The 25,136-nt window shown below is 39.7% G+C and overlaps 1 protein-coding gene across 5 annotated transcripts in view; it reads left to right on the top strand.

The window, feature by feature from the left end:
- OSBPL8 (oxysterol binding protein like 8) overlaps nt 1-25,136 on the top strand; it is a 93,465-nt gene that overhangs the window by 16,682 nt on the left and 51,647 nt on the right. For 2 of the 5 annotated variants that reach the window (XM_037390102.1, XM_037390103.1), the window contains exons 2-3: nt 13,942-14,045; nt 19,353-19,389. In XM_037390102.1, coding sequence (XP_037245999.1) covers nt 14,004-14,045; nt 19,353-19,389 — 79 coding nt within the window. In that variant the 5' untranslated portion in view covers nt 13,942-14,003. Of the gene's footprint in view, nt 1-13,941; nt 14,046-17,513; nt 17,533-19,352; nt 19,390-25,136 lie in introns of those variants that run through there. The other 3 variants (XM_037390107.1, XM_037390106.1, XM_037390109.1) reach the window with 2 other exon arrangements.

Below are 25,136 nucleotides of genomic sequence, written 5' to 3' on the forward strand. Positions count from 1 at the left end.
CTGGAATACTTGTGTGCTTATCTTAGTTAGGTGGTTTTGATAGATAAGCTTCTCAGTTATTTTACAGTTTGGTGCTTTAAATGGCATTGAAATATCCAAGCGGCTATTACCTTAAAACCTGGATTTTATGAAGTTAATAGCATTTCTGGAGCCAGGTCTTAATTTCATATTCCATGTGTGTTAATGAATGTCACAGACTTGCTAAAAGCTATCATAGGAACGTAAAATGTGCCATTGCATTAGGAACTACCAGCTTACTGTATTTTTTTTCTCAAGTTGTGATCGTTAGGAGGAGAGGACAGATCATCCTGCTCTGAATTCTGTTGAGGGCTGCAAAACAAAGGAATGAAATCCTTTCTTATGAGAAAGATTATGCATGCATATGTGTTTTTGAGGTTAAGGGGCTTTGCACGCTTGTTTTCATTGAAATCAGTATTACATGTGCTTTTGCTTGACAATTTTGGAAAAAAAAACCCCAACCAACACAACAAACACAGCAAACCTTTATTCTTCTACACATTCATTATGAGACTTCTTGGAGAGATCAGCTTTTAAAAGTTAAAGCCCCTAGTTTTAAGTACAGTATATCTGTAGAAGTTCACTGGTTTGTATCTGTAACCACTAGTTTTGGATACTGTCCGGGTACTCGGTTAATGCATTAAAAATGCAGGATGTGAGATTTCTCCAGTCACCCCTTTTAGCATAGCACATAGTTGGAAACATGTAGTGCCAGTTATAGCACTCCTGCAGGAAATCTGAACAGGTACACTCAGTTTTCCTCCTGACGTCTCAGTGGAGTGTGTGAAAATGAGCATCAAAGATGGGATGTGCCCCAGGATGCAGACTCTTGGCTATGAGTAAGTTGGGACAGATGTTTCTGTTGAGTTACAGCTCTGAGACCCGTGCTGTTGCTGCCTAGGTTTATTTACGTCATAAAGCATGGAAATTAGTGTTTCATTCTTTCCCTAAAAGCTAGAAATGCATGCGTAAGCTGCCTTCAAGGGAATAAAATGTGTAATGTGATACTTTCAGGTGTAGTTAACTGCTGTGGCAGAGATACAGTGTATTGAATTGCTCTATGCTAGTATTATCTTGGTAGTTAAGCTCACGTTATCTTGGTATTGTGTTTGATTTTAAATATGAAAGTAAACTATAAAATGCTATTAAACTGATAACTCTTGTCAGTTTTGGTGACAATATTGGAATGAGATAATGCTGTGAATGGAAAGATATAGTTTTTCCTCTTTCAAAAAACTAAATACAATCTCTCTTGGAAGTATTCTTTCCATTAATTATGGTAAAACCACAAGCATTGCAACCTTCCTTCCAGATGTTTATGTCTGTCTTCTGTTTGTCAGTGAGCACCCAAACTGCACAACATCTCTTGCATCACACCAGTTCTGATTTCCTTTGAGTAGTCAGGGGATGGATGGAGGGTGGTAGGGAAGCAGACTTCAAAACTTAGTATCACACAGTCCTGCGGGATTAAGCAGCTAAGAAGATAGCATTCACCTTAAATCACATGCTCAAGCGATCTGATGGCCCTGTTAACCCATTCTAAGGGAAAGAGAATTCCCAGTACTTGGGAAAGGCAGGAGAAGGTGCCTTGTTCTTTCAGTATTTCTTTGGCCTCAAATGGAATAATTGTCTGTCCAGGATGCTAGGGGTTTTTTTTCTTCTCTGAAGCATTTCTAGGAACTTCCAAAGAAGTGTCAGGACTTTGTTTTCCTGGCTGTGCTGTATGAAGTGACCTTGCAACCACTCCCTGGTTGTCAAAAGAATAGAACCCTATTATCCCATGACACGTATACCATGACATGTACTTTCTGTTCTGCTTAATGAATTTAATATCTTCTATATTGATCCCCACAGTATTAAATGTACCCTGATAATATGTGGTTCTTGCTACAAAGAATATTGGTGTCTCTTTACAGTACCAGGAGCAAAAAGCATTCTGCTCTTCAGAAATGGGATGGCTTTGGGAACAAGTATGTTCAGCTCCTGTGCTTGAGGGCTGGCTTTGAGCTGTGAAAGGCTTGGCTTCTATTTTCAGCTCTTGCAAAATTTTTTTATATAAGTTGCCTGTTTATTGCTGCAAATAGTGTGAGCAGTTGCCTAACTTGGATTAGGCAGTGATCATGAGCTGATTTGAAGGCTGCAGACTGTAGGTAGGTTGTCAATTGATGATGTTTGTATCTCTTCCATAGCTGCTTGTTGTGGCAGGCCAGGTGCTTCTCACCATCCAAAGAAATGTTGTGAGGCAGGAATGTGTAACTTGTTGAATAGAAATGGGTAGGGAAACAAGAGGTCTAGTGCTAGGTCATCTGCCAAGTCTGTAATGTGACAGTATTTTACAGTTCATGTGGATCAGGTTATGTTATTTAAATGCTATTGGTTCATCCTGTTAAACTAAAAGCTATGTGAGACTCGTGCAGCAGTTCCAAATCAAAGTTAATCAGCAGTTACTCAGTAGCTTCAGAATATAAGCTTGGACGTTTGGTGCTAAAAGCACTGCTCCTTGTTAAGCCTGAGCAAAAGCTGTTTGAAATGGTTTGTGACTTAAAAAAAAACCCCACAAAACAAAGAAAAAAACAAAGAAAACTCCACTTCCCCCCCAAATACCACCCAAAAACTCTCAAACCAAAAAACATACACCCCCCCAAAACAAAACCAAAACCAAAAAAACCAACAATGAAATATCCTAATTGCAAACATGTAGAATAGCACTGACACCTAAAAAACCAGAAGTTAGGTTTATCAGCTCATTTTAATTAGGCAAGCAGTAAAGTGAAAAAACCCAAACACCTGAACTTGGCATAAACAATGGAAATCTGAATTAGAATTTCTAAATCTTTTTAATAAACCATGATGTGTAAGCCAGATACTATCGCTGCCTGTTTGAACCTGCTGCTACTTTAAGTTAGAATTTCTAGGGTTTTTCCTATTGCACTAGGCTTCTCTGACCTTTTGTTCTTAAATTCTCACACAGATATCCTGTATCATGAAATTGTGGCAACTACCTTATAGCACTAGCCAAAAGAAATCCAAATGAAGGCCATCTCTTGTGTCATCAACTCTATTTTAATATCAAGAAGAGACACTATTGCCAAGACAAGAAAACTAAATTGTACATGAGAATAAACATTAGGTTCCTGTTTGAAATATCCATGTTTAATCCTGCAGAAAGTCCATTTCATAAAAAACCTCTAAAACACAGTATACCTATACTGCAGCTAAGCACAGCTTGACTGAGACTTGTTTGTCAGGCTTAAGTCTTCTTTCATGCTTTTAATCCTAGAACTTGCATTGATTTTTCTATTTTATGTATCTCAGGTTAGAGCAGAAATTAGAACTGTAGTTACTCTCTTAGCTGAGCCCCTGTGAAGTGTGTTCATGGTTCTCGTTAGCAGGAACCAGAGAGGTTATCTCAGTTCTTACTTTGGTGAAACTAAGCCATCGTCATATAGAAAAGTGATTCTGTACTGGTAGATACAGGGGTGGGAGCTCTGGATGAGGAAAGGTGTTCTGGTTTATTCATTTCACATTAATACTATTCCTCAGCAATGCTCGCTAACAAAAAAACTATTGCCACTGTTATACCTGTGGGAAGCCTGTTATTTCTAAATGAGTGCAGTTAAATGGCATCACACTTGGAATTTGAATCATTGTGTTTTTCTTGGGTAGATCTTACTGAGTCACCTAAATGATATTTTGAGGTTGTGGTTTGTTGGGTTTTTGGTTTTTTTGTAGTGCATAGAACCAAGTGCCTCCCCCACCCTTATGAAACTTAGTGTCCTTTCAACAGGTATGAAAATTTATAAGAGCTCTTAAGGTGTATTTCACCTCTTTAAAATGAGTTAGCCATCCTTTTTAGTTCTGAGAAGCAGCAAAATGCACAGTGCAAAGGAAAGATTAAAAACCTAGTAGAACTGCCACTTGGAAAATGGGTCCTTTGCACTGACTCAGTTTTGGAGGTATATTATTCATTTTATGAATTTTGGGGTTTTTTTTGCTGTACACGTGCATTAAGATGATTCTCTTTCCCTTCAACTCTTTATTTAACAGTAACTGCTTACATTGCTTTGAATTTGAGAACCCTAGTCACATTTGGATCAAATTGAACTTGATAGCATACAAATACAGAACAAAAGGATAGCTTGTACTTCAGGGAGCTTACAGTCAAACACTGACAGTTACTGGTTGAGCTTTGAGATACACTAAGAAAAGTAAAGATTGGTATCTGCTTTGGTTAGTTATTGTAATTTCTGGGAAGGCTGTGGTGGAACCTCATGTGATACCAAAGATCTGATACTGTAGGTCACTTACAGTCACCTCCTTACACGTTTCTGATTTTTTGAAGGTGTATGGGTTTTGGTTTTTTTTTTTGGGGGTGGTGTTTTTTTCAGAGGGTACATATAGGCATGAATGTGGTTATTTGAATTTGCTTTAGTTGCTTTGGGTCTGTGTCTGTTGTCAAGGAACATACTGAGAAAGATTTGATCACTTTTGAGGACAGTCATCCTGTTTGTCCAGGTGTCTGTAACTCCTGCAAACATGAGGGAGAGACTGTAGGTGAGAAAAGTGAGTGGCTTTCCTCAAGCAGATGATTGTGTAGTCTTTTGGACACAGCCTTGGAAAAATGTTCTTGTCTATCCCCCAGCAACAGAGACTTTTAAAACATAAATGGTATTTTAACACAAGTAATACATGCTCTAATGCCCCAGATAGTTGCTTGGTGTTCATATTAAAACTGCAAATTGTTTGTAAACTCCTAGTAAGCAAAATGTTTTACAATGACTGTCTGACCAGGTACATACTCTGAAATTGTGACAAGCTGGAATCTTGCTTATTTTTGTTATTATTAAATTATTATTAAATATTTACTTAAGTCAGCTCAGAGAGAAGCGATGTAGAAAGTCAGGTGCAGTAGCTTTTGATGTGGCAATGAACTGCCTGTATGATGATGCGTATTTGTCCAAGCAAGATCACTGCAGATTCTGAGATGCAGAAACTTTACAGTAGTTTAAGCTAGCTTTTTACTTTATTTGCAATAGGTAAAGAGCACTCATCTAGTCACATGTCATTCATCTGGCAGTTAGTAATTCACTGATCTGCAATAGTATGATTACTTGCAATCACTTTATATATAATCTCAGAATAGCTCTGTGAAACTTTATTCCTTACAAAGTCAATTGTATTCTTGACCTGCACATGAGACTTAAAAACTTTTTGTATGATCACATTATAACCAAGATGTTTAGAGGGTTCCACCACTGAAGGTAGTATTCTGCATGATGTGTAGTATTAAAGTAGACCTTCAGCATCCCCTTATTGAGGCTTTTTCAGCACAATGAATGAGTTCTTATATGCTTAGTGTTCTTCATAGGCTTGAAATAGTAACTATCCTTTTTTTTTTTTTTCCTTCCTTTTTAATGCTTTGACTCTGTATTTAACAGTAATGTCTGTCAAGGGGAAAAGAGAGAAATGTTCCTTTTAGGAAACACAAAGTTAGATTTTGTTTTGGAAAGTTCCTTACAGAGGAAATCCAGATCTATCTTGTTCCTCAGGATGGCAACTGATTCCACTGCGGCATCAGAAATGGAAGGACTTGTTCTGCCACCTATCCATCTTGTGTGTGGAAACATCTGTGCTGACTTATCTTACTTTTTCATTTCAGAAAAACTTTTAACAAAAACATTGCTTTTCCTTTTGACTTGGCTTGACTCCCATCATTTCCTGCAGTAGTTTCCAGTCTGTGTTGGGTGAGTCAGTAGCTGTAGACATAGTCCATGCTTTACACAGGCTATTATGGTTGGAATGGGGGGTGGGTTAAGAGGGGGGCCCTCAGCTGTTTTTTACCACTGCCATGCCAGACCTGCAAGCAGAAAGGCAAGTTGCGAAGTCCCATGACCTAGCTCAGTTTAAATGATCTGTGTTTTGAGAGTGTCTGTTAAAAGAATTTGCAATAGTGGGGTTTCCTCTTGATGGAAGAGGGTTAGGGAGCATCTGCAGAGACAGGTCTGTGGGCAGGTCAGAAATGCAGCAGCTGCAGTACAGCAAGAGGTGGCAAGGACCAGGTGTGGAGGACTAGTGATCTCTTAACTCCCTTCAGCTGTGTCTAGAGCGTGTCACACTGCAACTTCATACAGCTGCCAAAATGAGAGATAAGAAACCACAGGGAGTACCAGCTAGTCTCTCATCACAGTGCAGAACAACTTTTTTTTTTACTCTGAGATATCAATAGGAGCATCTTTGCTTCTAATGCAAAACCTCTAGATGAACATGTGTTGACTAGATAAAAGAGGTGTGTGTGTGTGAGGCTATTAGTAGTACCTTTACAGCTGTGGAAGAAAATTTCTAATGCTGTTAGAAGAAAGGCAGGATCCCTTGACTTTAAATTATTAAATGGTCATGTTGCTTTCTTAAACCCTTTTTAGCTTGTCAGGAAAAACGCAAGGCCCAAATACTGAATGTACCTTTAAGTTGCACGGCAGAGTTGTGAAAGGAAAACAGTTTGCAATGCATCTAACCACTTACTCTGAGTGCATCTTTTTATTTCTTCAAAGGCATCATTGACCAGGTTAACCTTGTATAAGGTTCTGTAACATTTGTTTGGCGTCCACTTGGTAATTTTGCTGGTTGATATAACAGCATCTTGAAATGTAAAACTAAAATGCTAGATCTGGTGATGTAAGGTTTGATTAAATCTTTCCCTACTTTATCACAACAAAGAAAGAAAGTATCTTCTGAATATTTTGTGACGCTTCATAGGTTCTCTCTGGTTCAAGCTTAAATGCAAAAAAAAATAATAATGTTTTATTGCCTTTCTTGTGCTTATGCTCAAAAGCTAGATGGCCTGTGGAGGCCAAGTGGATAATGCTCCAGGTAGCTGGACACCTTTAGGTGAAGAAACAGGAATTTTTACCTTTAAGAGCAACAGCTGATTTGAATCGTGGGAACAGCCTTGCAAAATACACATTATGAAGACTGGGACATGTTGGGGAGCTTCGAAGCTCATTTCAGTGGCCAGAGGGCTCCAGAACACTTGGGACTCTAGGTTTTGTAGAGGATGTTGGGTTTTAGTACTTGGAGGTGACTCTTACCATCAGTTCTATATGCCTTCATTTTAATCAAGACAATTTTTTCTATGGGACACCTGTTTAAGGTAGTAATTATTAAAGTTGCAGTGGGTATTCAGAAGTTTGCTATATTCTTCTTGGCATTCATTGCCATCTATCACTCAAAAGATAGCTGAGGTTATTTAAGTTATGCTTCTAGTTTCCAAGTTTTTACTAGGTGAGAGATGTTTTCAAGTCTGTTCTTATGTGCTTCAACTTTCCTGGGGTTATTTTTTTGGTGGCTTGGTGTCCCCCCACGCCCTTCTGAAAACAGCAATACGAAAACAGAGGAAACAGCTTTCTTTGCACATGAACTGTTTAGTCAGGAAATGAGAAGGCAGGTGATGAAACTTAGGGTGGAAGGAAGTGTTTCATAAGGGTGGATTTAGTGGCTGGTAGCATCAAGAGATCACAGTATACTCAGGGGACATGTGTGAAGTCATTTTTGAATCTGGTGTGGTTATACTTGTAGCAGGCTTTTGAGCATTCAAACATTGCAATTCAGAGTTAACTTGACCGTACAGTTTGTGATCTGTGACCTCTTCTATATTACTACTGTTTTTGTGAAGCTCTCCTGTTTGGCCTGACTTTCACAGTAGAAGGAATTGAACCTAGAGATTTACTCAGCTCTCAAATTTCTCTTCTAGAATTGCAGAATAAAACCTCTTCCCAGTTTCTCCAAGTTCTTGTTAGTGTCTGTAAGATGCTTAGTTTGAGAGTTGAGGGAAACTTGTGATTTCTTTGTTTACCAGATCTTTTGCTGAATCGTTTGACCTTGTTGGCCCCACTCCATTTTTACCAGTAACTCAGCTTCAGTTTCTGCTTCTTGGAACTGGTCTCAACAAACACAGGGTCCTTGGCATGCAGTGACATTGTGTCATGTGCAAGAAGCTGGCCTGATCTGTAGCTTGTTGATGAAGTGTACTTGGTGCGTGTACTCATTAACTGAGAGGCACAATCTGTGGCCTTGCACTCCAGCCAGGGGACTGGCCTTCCTGTGCCGCGCTGGATTCAAAGAGCCTTGTAAGGAAAACATGTACCTTTATTACCTTCTGCGCTACTGCTGCTCCCCTGCAGCGAAGTGGAAGTGCTTGCACCCTACTATGGTTGCTGAGTGACACTTAGATTAGTTGAGAGTCTTGGTTTGATCACCTTAGTTACATTTAGAATGTAGATTTCTTTTAATCTCTTAAGACTAATCCTATTTCTATCAGCTCTTAATTTTTATGAAGCTTGTTGTTCCTTTTTTTTTTTTTTTTTTTTTTAGCACTTAGATACCTTTCTCAAGAGTATTACCTTAAACTTCCTTGTGGACTTGACTAAACTGAATGTACTGATAACCACACCTGAGTTCTGCTTACCTAGGTGTCACCTGGTGATCCTGATGGTTAGCAAGTTGGACAGGAAGCAGCAATGTGCCCCTGCCACAAAGATAATGAATGGTATCCTTGTATGCATTAGACAAAGCATTGGCAGCAGGTCAAGGGTAATGATCCTCCACCTCTACTCAGCACTGGTGAGGCCACACTTTGAGTTCTGGGTCCAGTTCTGGGCTCCCCAGTACAAGAGAGACATGGACATACCGGCAAGAGTCCGGTGAAGGGCTACAAAGATGATCAAGGGGCTGGGTCATCTCTGATATGAAGGAAGGCTGAGAGAGCTGGGACTGTTTAGCCAGGAGAAGAGAAGGCGTGGAGGGGGTCTCATCAGTGTGTGTACGTTGTACCTGAAGGGAAGGCTTAAAGTGACAGAGCCAGGCTCTTTCCAGTTGTGCCTAGCAGTAGGACAGGAGGCAATGGGCACAAACTGAAACACAGGAGGTTCCCTTTCAACATCAAGAAACACTTATTTACTGTGAGGGTGGCCGAACACGGGCATAGGTTGCCCAGGGAGGTTGTGGTGTCCTCATCCTTGAAGATCTTCAAAAGCCGCCTAGATGCCCTCCCACGAAAGGGGGTTTGGACGAGATGACCTCCAGAGGTCCCTTCATAACTCATGCATCCCATGATTCCCTGTGGAACAGCAGTTCTCTGGTACTGTTGTGACTCTGCTTTCCAGCAAGGACCTAGGTGAATTTTGACCCTTCTTGATGCCAACATAAACAACTAGGTTTCTCTTCTCCGAGTGTGCCTCACCCATGCTTGCTGCAGCATTGATGTTGGAAGTGAATGTATTATGCCTGTGTCATCTTAAAGAAATTTACAATATACTCTTATTTGATACCCAACTTGAGAAATTTAAGTGCGTTAACTTATTTTAGGCCTTAAGCAAAGAAAACGAGCATCCAGCAGAACTTAGCAGGTCAGTTGGGAGGTCAGAACCCTGCAGAACAGTTCTCCTTCGGAAAGGCTGGATCAGCATGCAGTGGCCATTTCACCGTGCACTTGACGCAGGTCACAGGTGAGGCTGTACCATGCCTATGAGGTATGACGCTGATGTGTAAGAGGGTACACTGATGCTGTAACAGATCACAAAACAGTATCACAGTGCGAATGCCTTATCTAAGGACTGTTGGTGATAGTACTTAGGGAGAAGGCTAAAATCTGCCTGTATAATACAGTATGCAGGTGTTCAAGTAATTTAGCCTTCTGATTAGACAGAAAATGTATTGATTCGGGGTCATCTCTACCACTTTCAGTTTGTGACTGCACCTTGGCTGAAATTTAGGAACTCATGGGGGGGTAGGGGGGGGCGGGGGGGTGGAGCAGTGAGGATAAAGGTGGTAGCATAGCAAGCATCTCAGCCATGAGATCAGGCAAATTCTCCAAATTTAGTGAAATGTTTGAACCAAAGCCGATCTTCTGTGGGCAAAGGGGAAGAAGAAAATATTTTTGTAAATTCATTTATGTTTTTAATGTCAGAAACGCACCTCTGGTAGGGTATTACTGCCATTGAGTCAGGTCTAAACTCTAATATGCCTGGAACAAGTTACATATTTGGTGAGGAGCTTTTGTTATGCTGAAGGAAAAAAAGGGCTTGTCTTTCCTAATAACCCCTTTATTCAGTTAAATGAACATATACCTGCAATAAAAACTCGTATAATCTGGTTAACATATGGAACAAGTCAATACAGAAAATTGCCATATCCACTTCACCGACCTGTGAAGCTGTGAACGAAGGCTTGTGCCGCAGACTTCTGACACAGCCAAGGCACCTGACTTGCGCTGCATTTGTTCTGTGACCTGTGTAACTATACTTAAGAGAATGTCATGTAACTTTCTAGTACTGAGGCATACTTTTATGGCTTTTGAGATATATTTTGTTGTAGTGGTTGGGAGTTGTGAAGAGGTAAGAACTCGCCTAAGATACTTGAGTGTGCATGTGCGTAGGGAGTTGGAAAAGATCCTGTTCATGCAAAGCAGTAGCTTTCATTGATACATGTTGTCCTTTGCTTCCATGGGAGACCCAAGCAGGGTTTTCTTATTCTCAAGGTGCAACTAACTGAAAATCAGATTGTTACAAAAACTATCAATGGCTGAAGCAATCTGTTAAAATAAATTAAGATGAAATACAAGTGTTAAGTGGGATGCATTTCCCTTCTGCTTTAAATATATGCTTCTGAGCTAATCACTGTAGATCTTCTTCACAGTTGGAGAGAAGGAGCTTATTTTGTGGCATGATTTGTTCAGTTGCTACAGCTGCTTTAAAATGAGCACCTAAGTGCCAGTTTGTATCTGTTGTCGATAAAAGAAACATAGGTGATTAGCTAGGATGCCATCATGTAATTCTTTTCAAATAATTTCAGTTTGTGTGTTCCCTTCTGAACATTTAAGCTCTTAAGGGTTGTGATTCTGAAGTAGGAACATCTGTTAATTAAAGCCTCAAACCAACCAAACTGGAAACACTTGTGAACATGGAAAGAGCAGTAGGGGCATGTCATAAATGTCCCCTAAAAGCTAAAAAGATGGAGATTTAAATTTGGAGTTGTGTCTTCAAATCTAATGGTTAGATTGGCTAAAGCATAATAGAGCTTGCTTGCTTGTTTGTGGAAACACACCTCATAATAACCTGGCTGCATTTACAAATAACTAAATTCTTTTTCCCTATATTGATAGGAAAGTTGTTTCAAAGCATTAGGGCTCAGATGATTGGAAGCATTCTGTAATTTGAAAATTACACAAGCAAATCTGTTCTCCAAGTTCATACTTATATGACTTTTTGGCAGTATCCTTTTGCTGAGAGATCCCTTTTCTTCCCTAGGTATTTATTTTGGCATATTGCAGAAACAATATTGTTCACTTTCAGCCTTCCTTTTGCCAAGAAAAATAAGCCAAGCTGGCTGTCTACTCATAATCTAAACAACATGGGGGAAGGTAGTTCTTAACCATTTCTGCACCTGCTCTACTCTGCATGTCTGTTCGAACGTGAGCAGGCAGAATTTTCTCCCTCCCTTTCCCAGATAACTTCTCTGCAGTTGTTGGGACCTGCCAGATGATGAGTTTCCTGGGGACCATGAGCAACCGTGATTGCTAAGAATTACAAATTAGGTTACCTGTCTGAAGATACTACTCTTGAGTCTGAGATAAGGAAGGCTGTAGTGGCTGTGGTCACATGAACAATTGGAGGAGGAGAGTACACGAGGAGTGTTGACAATAAAAATTAAGAGTTTAAAAATGTCTGTTAAAAATAGAGATGGGTTTAAAACACTTTTAGGGCGAACATTTCTACTGTCAGGAAAGACCTGTTTATTTTGATAACTTGAGTATGGTTACATTGTATAACTACAAAAGCTGGCTAACTGCTCTAAATATCAGTGTATAGTTGGCAATGCCACTGACTTTTTGTTCTGTTTGAGTTCAGTATTTCCGTAAATTGAATATGTATGCAGCCTGGTGTTGCTAAATTGCCTGCTAATCATAGAACCCAAAATGGGAGAAGGGGTGTGTGAGGAAGAGATGACAACGAGCAGCCTCCAGTACTTACTACTCAGCTGTGCATCTCTCTGCTGGTGTATGGAAGGTGTGTGTTGCAGTGCCTGCTGCCCTGGGAAACAGAGCTGCTGGGGTGAATTCTTCTTTCTGTGGTAATGCCATCTTTCATTTTATTAATGCAAATTAATCACTCGTAGTCATCTCCCTTTAGGTGTCTACTATTTCTAATTTACATGAAACATCTAGCCATATGCTTCCCAGTTACGTTCCACCTCTGTAATTACTCAAGTATTTGAGTAAAATCCTCGTCGGTTCTTTGACTGAGTCATAGGGAACTATAAACTTTGTAGTTTCTTTAGCACACAGTCTTTTTGTTAAACTTTCTATTAATGCTTCCTTTTGTGTTTCAGTGGTATATGTTATGGTAACTTGCTGTAGTGTGTTAATACCGTATGTTCTTCCTAAGGGATTTTTAATTCAAATGTGCTTTATATAATACAACCCCCCAAATTATGATAATAAAAAACATTGAAAGCAGTTGAACAAATGGTTGTTCTTTATAGTGAGATTTTTTTTTTTTATGAGTGTGTATTTCCTGAGGCAAGCTCTGAACCACAGGATTTTGTTGTGTGTTCACCTGGTCCTCTGCTTGCCCATCTCCTATCCTCCTGCACCCAGAGTGCTCCTCAGGCTCCCTGGAGCGGCTGTGATGCCTCCCCCCACCTCCACCTTCTTGCCCCTATGTCCTCAGTTAATGTTTCTACTAAAGCTTGAGCTGAAGCCATAGCTTGATGTATACCTTAACCACAATATGCTACCATTGTAGATTTAAAAAACAGTCACCATCACCATGCTACCGCTGCTCTTACTCAAGTGTTGGTTTAGCAATCGGGTTGGTAATTTAGCTGCTTCCTGCGCAGTCACTCCACCCGAGACAAAAAGAAAGAAAGAAAAAAAAAAAAAAAAGTCCTTGGGCTAATGTCTGACCAAGCACTTGCTCTGGCTGGAGGGAAGGGCAGTGTGAGTATGGCTCCGTGGAGGGTGGGACTGCAGGATTTTTTTCCCTGTGGGATAGTGGCTTTACTGTTTTGAACAGGTCAGCTTACAGCCTTCTCATCTTGCTCGTGTCCTTTGCTGATCAGGGCCTTGGGGAGAGAAGCAGAACAGTGGACTGGAGACAGACATCTCTGTGGGCATCCCATTCTGGTCTGTTCCCCTCCTGAAACCCACTCAATGTATGAATGATTAAGGGGTGTTTTTTCTGCTGAGTTTTGCTTGATTCCAGACCGTTCTCTTGACTCACCGGTGACTTCAAATATGGTGTGAAACTAAGGTTTATTGTCGCTTTCATTCTCTAGGAAAAAAAAAAAAAAGAAACGTCTAGAGAGCCAAGGCATTGCATTCTGGCCTTGTGGGGTGACCACCAGCTGAGTGCTCGCTCTGCCACAGAGTGCTGGCTTGCACAAATGATTTAATTTCAGTGTCTTGGTTCCACAAAGCAAAACATAGCTGTTTCTGGAGTTATGCTGGGAAACCCTAAACTCTGATTCCTCAAGAACAGCTTTTATGTACCCAAACAGCTTGTGTGCACGTGCCTGCGAGGTGAGAGAGGTGTGCTGCTGGGGACTCTGGAACAAGGGGAAACACAGGGCAAAAACTGTGGGGTTGGGGTTTTGTTCCCTGCTTGTGTTCTTCCAGCATAACTCTTCCTTATTTGTAAAATTAAAGTTACCTCTGTGAGTAGCTTTTGTTTTGACCATTTAATTTGAAACTATCCTGTCCATTCTTAAAAAGTTGATTTTCATGGGTAATGTGCATGCTTGCAAGGAACCGTAATGTGCAGTTTACACTAGGAGACTGTTTACTCTCTTAAAACACTGGGGAGAGAGAGTGTAGCTCTTTAGTGGATTTCAGCTATTGCAGTTGAATTACATTTTTCTTTCCTCCTCCAGGATCTCGAGTAGCAGGATGGAAGAAATCTAATTGACGGAGACAGACAACAGGCCCTTTCAGCATGGAGACCGTTCCAGTTGATGGGGAACTTGATAGAAATTCAGTGAGTAGCTCAAATGTGGCTTCATGTAATCATATGAACATGAAGATGCTTTTTCAGGGAGTGGGTTAAATGGCTTGAATCTGTTCTAGTTTGGTTTGAATCGATACTTTTCTGGTGAATGCATTTGGAATATCATGTATTATCACCCATAATTTACTAGACCCTTATGGCAAGAGGGCTGGATGTCAAGGAACATTTAGTTCTTCGATTTGATCCTTGGTGCTTATAAGAGTCCCAAAAGAAAAAGGTACTCCTCTCAGTCTTAATAATTGGCACTTTACTAGTTGGTGACTATGGACAAAAGAAAAAATAATGTATTTCTTGGTAGAATGAGGAGCAGAAAAGGTAGTAGTAGTGATAATATAGTCAGAGTTATTTCAGGTGTAAGAGTTGGTAATCTGCCAATTATAAAATTTCTGGGCTAGGTGAAAATACTAGTTCTTTCTTTCTAAGCACAATCTAAAACCAGGAAAGGCTAGTGGGAACTATGACAGTTAATTGACTATCATCATAATGTTGAAGTTATTTATGAATTTAATTCTTCCACAAGCTGTTATGTGGAAGCAGTCTGATAGCTGAAGCAGGAAATGTTTTTTTAGTTTCCAAAGCTGCTTTCTGCTACAAAGCACTGCCTCCCAAAGGCAAAAGAGGATGTTTTTTCCATAACTGAGGTGAAGCTGTAGTTTAACACCTCATTACTGACAAACTTTAGTTGTGATGGTTCAACTACTACATGGAGCTATTAATTTGATCAAGTGTTTTATTACTGTTTTTATCTTAAGTGATTAATTTGGAGGCAAGCTATTTTGCAGTGCATTAAGAAAATCCTTGGCTTTTTTTTCCTGTAATAAGCAAATCAATTGTTGCAGGACCAATGCATATATATCCCAGGTGCAACATACTATGAGTCATACTACCGTCACCTGTGCAGCAGGATATTTTGTCTTTTTTTTTAAATCCTGTCAATTCAGTTGCTGTGCTCCTTGTTTTTTTTTAAATAAACACATTATACCAGTTTACAAAAAACTTTAACTTGAAATAGTTTTCTTTTTGTCACATGCCTTCGCAATAGCATGATTTTAAGACAGTATCTTAAAACGAGGCTTTAGATGTTTTATGAACCCTTCTGTGCTTTTTGTATAAAGCACAGGAAGGAAACGGTAAGTGTAAGGATAGGTTTGCCTTTCATCCTGTGTGCTTAGGCACCTGAAGTGTTTTGTTTTGTTTTTTAACTGACGTTATACTATGATTTGCTACTCTAAGCATTTCTTATCAAAGTACCATCTAGTCAGGTAGTAGTAGTCCATCTTAATTGCCGTTACAATGTGAAGTTTTGTGTGTTGCACTACAGCTATTAAAAATATTTTTGAAAGCTTATCTGGGAGTCTAATATACTTGTTCTGGCGTATACCATAGTAAAAGATTGATAACGAAATATTAAAAATTAAAAGCATATATTTTAAGAGAAATTGTACTCAGTAATTTGTAAGACCTTGGGTATGTGCAAATCCTGACACACTAGAATTTTAAAATTTTTGAAGGGTTAAGTTTCAGATTTTTCTATATTCCAGACTTTTAGCTGCAACCTAATATTTTTTTTTCAGAGTTCCATTTGTCTAATTAAAACCTATGAAATACATGAGTTGTAAACATGCATGAAAAATACCGATCAACATCTTGCTACACGGTTTAAGTCCTTTGGGGAGTTTCTAGAAGGTACCTAAAAAAGCCCTATTTAGAGGTGTCAGCTTTCTAATGTATTTTTTGGCTTGTGTGCAGAAGAAAGAGGAGGAGATCACAGAACTTAATACTGCGGGCTTTTCTTTCCAGAATCAATCTAGGGAGAAAAGTATTACATGAATGTTTTTCCTGTCTAATAATTAGTTTGATATGTCCTTGAATCTGGACACAAATGTTATGACAGCTCAGCAAACTATCTGTAATCTGGCACCATTAAAGCAATGCAAAATACTAGATGCTTTGGTTTGAGTTCTTGTTTGAGAGCAGGTTTTGCCAATTTTTCTGTAAAATAGTCCTTTAATTTAAACAGACCTCACTGGCCCAGAATTTACACCAAACGTTCCCATGTAATATTCTAAACCATTTTTTTCTAAGTGATTTTTTTCTTTAGGAAGCTTTCTAGTCTGCTCTAATTTTTACCAAAACATAATATGCTGCCTTTGGTAAAACTTACATGGTCAGTCCTTCTATTTAAATACATCAGCAGCATAGAACAGAGATCCTTTTTACTTATCACCTCTGCAAGTTGGGTTAGTACTCCTGAATTTAATGTGATTATTATTAGTGGTTGACATATATTAGAGGCTGCCTTCAGGAAAAGTCTGTCTTCAGCAGAGTTAAAACTCTTAACTTGGCTTTAAAACGTGCATTTAAACTCTATTAAGAATTTAGCTGTAGATTTAGATTGTAGGTCTAGTAAGTATTTTTAAAAAAACTTATCTTTTTTGTAGTGTAAGATTAAGACATGCTAGCATTACATATGTTTTTGCTTTTACCCTAATCTTCAACAGGAAAAGGATTTTGTTTTGTAAGACAAGTTGAGAGAGATAATTTTAAGTGTAGCAGCAGTTGTTATAAGCTTATTTGAGAAATGAGTGTCTAAAAATAGCACTGTTCTGAAACACAGAGCTGCTTTTGTATGGAACCAGAGTTATGGCTGCTGTCTCATGTGATGGTTTATATTGCTGGCTTTATTCCTTAATCTTAATCTAAAACTTTATGGGGAGGAGAGCTACATTTCGTATGTTTTGGTAGCAGCATTTTTAAATGTGCCTGCGTGGAAGCTAAATCAATCTCATAGTGTTGAGAACCTCGCTTGTCAAAGGACTTGTTCGGTAGTATGTAGATGACTTAGATTCATCAATTAAATAAATGTGAAAATAAGGGTAGGCTATCTCTCTGGAAATAAGTGTACTTTTCTCTTAATTGTGTATATGTAGAATAAAAATTCTGGGAGGTGACAGAGAGGGCGTAAAACTGTCATGTTTTGTTCCCTTAGGGGTTTGACTCCCCAGTCATCAGTGCAGACGATAGAGGTACAGTAGGCTATTGGAAAATGAAGAGGTCTTTCTGGCCAAAATTTCAGTATCTTAACATCTTGCATGAATATTTAGGAATATGTATTCTGCAGGTTTTAGGTAAACACACAGGCCCATATAGCTCTAATGAAGAGAGGGGGTTGGCCAGCAACGGAGACAGTTTGATGTGTAAACAGAATGTCTGTTGGAGAAGATCAGGGACAGAGTTAGACAGGCTTGTGTTTCAGCCTCTGGCATAGGAGCTGTTTGTACCAGTTCATAGGATTAACCATGCAATGCTAAAATATTTACATAAAAAGCCCATGCATCGTCTCAGGTGACGGGTTGCCCTGCTCTGGTGTCATGCTGTATCTTGGTCAAGGCTGCTTGAGAGGCAGGCAGTGAGGCAGGACTTGCTGCCGTGCTTTTTCACACTGTTTCTTCAACATGTAAGTACGCACTGGGAGTGAACATGCTGTCTGAGTCGCAGAAACTTCTGATCCTTTATGTCTGGTAACAATTTATTTTCCAGTTCTCTTCTCTTGCTTTCCAACTCTTAGTGTAAAATAAAGCAGACTGGTGCTGATAGCGGCGTGCCCAGTCCTTCACTCGATCCCTGGATCTCTGTACAGTTACTGCAGACTTTTGTCTTGCTTTCTTGTCAGTTGCTGTTCTCTTGAATGTAAAACCACTGCGGGATAATAACAGCTTCAGTCCAAACACAGATTGTTTCCTAGGCTGTAGTGTGTTATCTGTACATTAAAAAGAAACACTTTGACTTGAAAACTGTTGAATTCTTGAATGCATTTCATGTACTGGTACCTAAACCTGTCTGGTAAATTCATGAGTTTCGCTTAGTAGTGTTTCACTCTTTGACCTAAACTTAGTCTCTGACAGGGATAGAAGGTTGTTTACCATGTGCACATACTATTAATTTCAGCTTCTCATTTGATCAAGTCCTTTTCCAGAAAGTGCAAATGTATGAAAGAACGGTTCCCTTGCCTTTCCAGTGATGTGTACTGCAGTTGCTGTATTCTCAGTGCTTTACATTTGCACGTTGCAGTGTCAATTTAACACCCCTAGGCAGCTGTGTGGGATAAAAAGCCATGTTTTGAGATCAGGAGTATAAGACAAGACTCCTGCTTGCTAAGATTTTTAGTTTTCTATTTTACATTTCTTACTGCTTGGTCCTGATAACAGAGAGGCAAGATTAGATCCTCTTCAAAGCAGAGCAAGGATTTCTCTCCTTTATGGAGCAGAATTTTGTTTGGGATGTAAAAGATAAAGCATGTTTGGATTTATTTTATTTTTAAGGAGGAAATGTTTGTGCTGATCTGTATGCTTGTTTTCTCCTCCTTTTCTGTTGTTCGTGGATTTCCAACACATTAAAACCTTTAAGACACAGATGGAACTTGCCTTACATCTGTACATAGCTAAGCACAGTGGGATCTTAGCCCCAGTGTGGCCTTGGGTAGCAATGATTTATAAAAGATTCCAGATCAAATGTCAAAAAGAGCACAGGCTATTACGGTGTAATTACTCTTCTGTAGTGCCTATGTTTGATGCATTCAGTGGGACAAATAATTTTTTTTATACAACTTGATTCTTTGGAAATACTTTAATATAAAATGCCCTCTTACATTTAAAACTGCACTGTTTATCTTGCATCCTAAGCAATTTAAAATGTTACCTCTGTTTGTAGATGAACTGAATCTGTCTTCTAAGTTCATGTTTATGTGCATAAAGCAATTAGGTTTGGATCTGGCATTAGTGGGTGCTTGCACATTACTGATGGCTTAGAAGTTTTTGCTTTCCAAAACACCTGTCTGAAAGTGGAGCAGTTTTGGGAAAAAAAATTGTGTTATTTCAGCTTTCTTCAGAGCTTTAGTCTTCTGAAAACATTCCAACTAAAAATTTCTTTAAATACAATGTGTATCTAGTCATGTGAGCACTAAATTGCTGATGGAGAGGTTCTACTCAGAATTACCAGTTGGGGCAGCTGCTGTTTACTAACCATATGTGATGATGGCTTCTAATAATGGCTTCTCTATAAGCAGATTTGTCAGGTTTTTTGCTTCAACTTTTCTGAATTGCTAAGTCTGTTGAAGTCTTACCTTTGGTATTGAGGTGCATGTTGTATTTTAGTTATGAACTAACACTGTTTTCATTGTCCTTCTTTCCCGCTGCTGCTGCTTTTGTGCACTTGCTTCTTCCTGGCCTGGATTTTTATGTTTGCTGTTCTTCATTCTTCAATTGTATGTGTACACAGCATCATGGTGATAACAGAGACTCTCATGGACCATCAAGTAAGTGACTCCCCTCTCCAACGGAATATTTTCACATATGTTCATAATAGTTAGCATGTATCTTTGCATATAGGCTGCTGGGCTAAATACTAGGTCTTTCTCTGCATTGTAATGGAGAAGCTGAATTACAATAAAAATTAACTGTTGGAAAAGTATTTTTACCTGGCATGTTACTTATCTAAATATTTCCCTACATTAACCTTTTTTTTTTTTTTAAAGTGGGAAAAGTTTATCCTTCACCTCTCCGAGTCATGGCTAGAAAAAAGTAAATCTCTGAAATTACTTATAAGGAAGAGAAAAAGATACATGTATCAGTTTGAAATGAAACTTGCCAATGTTACTGTAGTATAGATTAAAAAGACATGGAAATAACGGTTCAGAAACAGTTTTAGTTTTGAACTTGTCTGTTTACAGTGCTATATAGTTCACTTATTAAAATAACACCTTCAGAAATTATCAGGTGTATATACTGTAATACTTAAACAAGGATTGGATCTGGTGTGGTGATAGAGAAAACTTCAGTGTGTGTATATATGTGCATGCTTGCAGCTGGAGATTCATTAGCGGCATTGGTTCATGGGCATTAGTATGATTGTATGATTGGAGAATAATTTTGCATGGGATTAAAAGTTTACATATGTGGGGAAGGGAGAAGTACAGGCATGAATTCTTTCTTTTTGGTGAGAAATCCTTGCAGAAGTGTCGTGGTTTAACCCTGGCCGGCAACCAAGCCCCACGCAGCCGCTTGCTCACTCCCCCTCATCTAGAGGGATGGGGAGGAGGATCAGAAAGGAAGGTAAAACTCAAGGGTTTAGATAAGAACAATGTAATAGGTGAAGCAAAACAAGGAATTCACTCACCACTTCCCATGGGCAGGCAGGTGTGCAGCCATCCCCAGGAAAGCTGGGCTGCATCACACGTTAACGGTTACTCGGGAAGACAAACGCCATAATGTCAGCTGTGCCCCCCTTCTTCTTCCCCCAATTTTTATACTCAGCATGACACCATATGCTATGGAATACCTCTTTGGTCAGTTGGGGTCATCTGTCCTGGCTGTGCTCCCTTCCAATTTTCCATGCCCCACCAGCCCTCTCACTGGCAGGGCCCAAGGAACCAGAAAGTCCTTAGTTTAGTATAAACATCAACCAGCAACAACTAACAACATCAGTGCCCTGTCAACAGTGTTCTCACATCACAGCCAAAACACAGCACTGTACTAGCTACTAAGAAGAAAACTAACTCTATCCCAGCTGAAACCAGGACAAGAAGCCATGGTCTTAGCTGGTATCGCTTATTATAGACATGAAAAAATAATGTGGAACTGAATTATAATAAACCTTTTCCTATATCTGATGTCCTTGTGCTATTTTCAAGAGTGTAGGCACTTCCACATTCTCATTATAGAAACAGAAGAACTGGAAATCTGCCGCTTAAGATTATTATTTTTTTCCCCATAGCTTTATCTGATTAAATAAATTGGCTGCAAAGACCCCAATTTGTGTGTGTTCTGATGTATGAATCATACTGACAAACTACATTTTAGTAATTTCATGGCCAGTATGAGCAAATTGAACAAAGCATGTACTATCAACTCTAATAGCTCTGTTGGTATTGAAATGTGTCCTCCAAAGAGTCATGAGGAGGCTTTGATACTAACTGATGTTTCTTCTCTAAAACAACCCTCAGCTCATCTTCAAGGAGATACATGGTATGGGTTTAAACTCAATCAGGTGAGGGAAGGGATGGACAGAAGTCATCTTTCTCTTGGATGAGTGAAAGTCTAAAAGTAAATCACCCTTTGAGGCCTTTGAGTGGAAGGAATCATTGGCAATGCTATTTATGTTGTCAGGCATGTTGAGCATATGCCTGACAAATCCATCTTGCAAGTTGAAGACATGGCATGTGAAACCGAAGAAGTACTAGAATCATAGAATATTTTGGGTTGAAAAGGAACCTTAAAGATCCTCTAGTCAACTCCCCCTGCTGCAGGGAGGAACACCTTCCACTAGACTAGGTTGCTCAAAGCCCCATCCAGCCTGGCCTGGAACACCTCCAGGGATGGGGCATCCACAGCTGCTCTGTGCAACCTGTGCCAGTGCCTCACCACCCTCATGGTAAAAATTTCTTTCCTATGTCTAATCTCAGTCTGTCCTTTTCCAGTCTGAAACTATTGCCCATTGTCCGGTTGCTAGAGGCTCTGGTAAAAACCTTTTTCTTTCTTATAAGCCCTCATTGTGTAACTGAAAGACTGCAGTAAGGTCTCCTTGGAGCCTTCTCTTTTCTAGGCTGAACAGCCCCAGCTCTCTCACCCTTCTTCACAAGAGACATGTTCCAGCCCCCTGATCATTTCCTTAGGTGAGGAGTTGCTCAGGAACATCTAAAAAATAAAAGTAAAAATATAATCATGTTTTGGTTGTCCTCACCAAAACTCACTAAAAATTGTGAGCACTTTGAAGCTCAGTCAGAAACTGAGTGTGTTTTTTGAGACCTAGAGCTTTTGATTGGTTTGCCAAGATTTCACTGCAGGTACATGGGGACACATGAGTCCAAACCTGTAAGTTTTGTTTTGGTATTTTGGACAAATAAGAAAATATATTTAACTAGAAACATCATTTATTCATTCATGCTAACTTTCCTTTCACAAGTGAGCAAGGTCACTAGAGTAAATGACCCTCTTTCAATATCACCGTTGGTTTTATTCTGTGAATGTATTGAAATTCCAGGATAAAATCATTCTGTGCTTCAGATTACTTCAAAATTAACTATAGGACCATCAAACATTGTCAGTAACTGGATGACTTAAGTATGTACCAGGCATTTTTATAGCGTTTATATAATCAATCCATCAGAAGCTATAAACAGCAGCAAAGGAGCCTCTACAAATTGCTGAATTATCTATTAATATGTACTAATTAAATATACTCTCTTAAAAAAATCTGCTTTTGACTGGTAGGTGTTTGATTTAATGGCATTTTGAAAACTCAGGTTTGTTATTAGCATAACTTTTCCCTTTCCTCTCTCCTTTCCAAGTACTCCTTTCTTTCCCTTATAATTGCTTGCTTTGTTTCCATCTCTTGTCTTTCAAGGTTTTAGGTGCTTAAAGCATATCTTTACAGAGATCGCTAATTGCATGAAGTCATGCGGATTTTACAGTTATGATTAGACAGGCACCTATAAAAATCAGGTCACTAGCCTTTTATAGGAAAAAGATGAAAGCCTCTTAATCACTATACCCTGCTCAAAGCAGTGGGTATGTTCTAGCTTGCCTTGTCTTCCCTCTTACCCTAAAGTAAATGTCTGAGCATCAGGATGAGGCATTTTGGAAGGAGGGGGACATCTTGTTAGTGGCTGCTACAGTGTAGATAGACATTTGTGTTCTTAACCTTTATAATGCTTTATATCAAAAGGAGATTTTAAAACTCTCCTGCTAATTATCTTTCAGCTTTATAGATTGAATTTCTCAAAAGTCCACCCTGAATCCCCAGGGACACAAAGTGCTTACCAGAAGATATTCTATGTCAGGTGTTACATACTGTATTTTGCAGGAAGGGAGCCTTTCTGACAGTGCTGGCAGTCTTTGCAGGACCTAAATTGAGTTTGCAGACTAACAAAGGAGCATGAATTTAATAGTGACCTTGTAGCTTGTAACCCTGTGGGTATTACTGAGTTAACATCACTGAATTCGGTTCATGCTTTGGTAAAACTTGTATGCAGAGCTTGCTTACGCTCCAAATTACTGTTAGGTACTACATGAGAAATGATTGTGTCTTGACAGCTTGAAGAAACCTTTGGAATTCACAAAGCTTAAAGCTTTAAAAAAAGTTAGCAGTGCTGCTGCATGCTGCTGACTCAGAAACAAGCCTTCTGCACAAGTCACTTGAGAAAGGGTTGCTAGTGAAGCTCCTGCTGCAGAGCAGGTGCTCAACATAGCAGGCAAGGACCCCATGCAACGAGCTGGAGCACTGCCCGCTGCAGTGTCAGGGGACTGGCCAGGGGCACCCGCAGAACACGGCGGGCTGGGAGATCCTGTCCCCATGAAGCTAAGTGGCCAGTGGCTCTTTGAGAGCAGCTTTTGGCTAGTGATTGGAAGTTAGTGGTACCTCGGTGTACCTTAAACACTTTTAAGACAAGTACAGCTCACTGCCCTTGCAGAGACCTGTTTTGTGTGAACCTGTGAGGCAGCTCTCTTCTACTCCCTATTTTATTTTCCATCTCAGATACTGGACTTCTTGTGGTACGTTCCCTTTTCAAGAATTCAGCAACTGCCCTGCTCCCCCCTTTGCCTTTACTTGTAGCTGTAGGACAACAAAAAACTAGGTTTGTGGTACTACAAGAAGAAGGTCAGTCGCTACTTAGAAGTATTGACCTTCTGGCACTGACAGACTTGGACTCTGAACTGTTGAAATGAGCTTTTTACCTCCCTTGTCCATCTTCTCACATATTTTTCCTGAGCAGACATCTGTGTAGAGTATAGCTTGTCTGGAGCAGAACTTCAGATGGTTTGTCTGATGAGAATAATAGTACAGGTGGGTATCCTGGCATCCTTGCATTCCTTCGTTGGAAAACACCTGTAAGATCACAGAGTCCAACCATAAACCTATGCCAAGTCCACCACTAAACCATGCCCCCAAGTGCCACATCTAAATGTCTTTTAAATCCCTACAGGAATGGTGACTTGAGCACTTCCCTGGGTAGCCTGTTCCAGCGCTTGACAACCCTTTTGGTGAAGAAATTTTTTCCTAATATCCATTCTAAACCTCCTTTGGGGCAGCTTGAGGCTACTTTTTCTTGTCCTACCACTTGTTACTTGGGAAAAGAGACTGACCCCCACTTGGCTACAGCCTCCTGTCAGGCAGCTGTAGAGAGCGATAAGATCTCCCCTGAGCCGCCTTTTCTCCAGGCTAAACAACCCCAGCTCTCTGACCTGTGCCTTGTAGGACTTGCTCTATAGAGCCTTCACCAGCTCCATTGCCCTTCTCTGGACACACTTAAGCACCCTCCCCCCAACCCTGTAATGCCTTGTGTTCATTCTAGGCTTTGCTGAAAAAATGTTTCCACTAATGTAATAATAGTAGTGATAAAGCTAAGAAGATGGCCTCTCTACTTTGCAGAGTCCATCCAGAAAATGACACTTGTTTTTTGTCTAGACCTTCTGCTGAACCTTTAAAACTGTTTGGGGAAAGCTTGGGAACTCTTAAAGTGAGCAGCATTGTAAGTTCCAATCTTGTAAGCAGGATCTTCTTCAGTAAGCATCTATTGTTTCCCTCTGTGATCTCCTTTTGTCAGTGTATCTACTTCCACACAGTCAGCTGTTCTTCCACCATGGAAAAAAGGTACAGGTTTGTTTTGTACAGCTTACGGAAATGTACAGACTCCATAAATGGGTTGGCTGGCCAGGTGATCTTATAAATAGCTAGAAGATGTCATACAACTGATTCAGGCTGATACGGTTCAAGAAAAGTTAACTCTTCTGCTTTAAGCCTTTGCCTTGACAGAGCGTATATGCGATTTTTATTAATAAGACTTGTTTCTTGTGATGTACAACCATTCCAAAGATGAAGATCTTAGATTTCTGGGATGATGGCACAGCTTGATCTGGCAAGCCATTTCCTGGGTTGACTGTGTTGTGGCTAGTTAAACCAAGAACTATCACAAAAGTGGTGAAGAAAGCAGGATTTCAGAAGTTAAGTAACAGCTCAGTGTTGTATCTGTATTCAGCAGCAGCCTTTCCTAACTCCTAGTTTTTG

The sequence above is a fragment of the Falco rusticolus genome, chromosome 5 (assembly GCF_015220075.1).
Source record: "Falco rusticolus isolate bFalRus1 chromosome 5, bFalRus1.pri, whole genome shotgun sequence".
Classification (NCBI taxonomy): domain Eukaryota; kingdom Metazoa; phylum Chordata; class Aves; order Falconiformes; family Falconidae; genus Falco; species Falco rusticolus.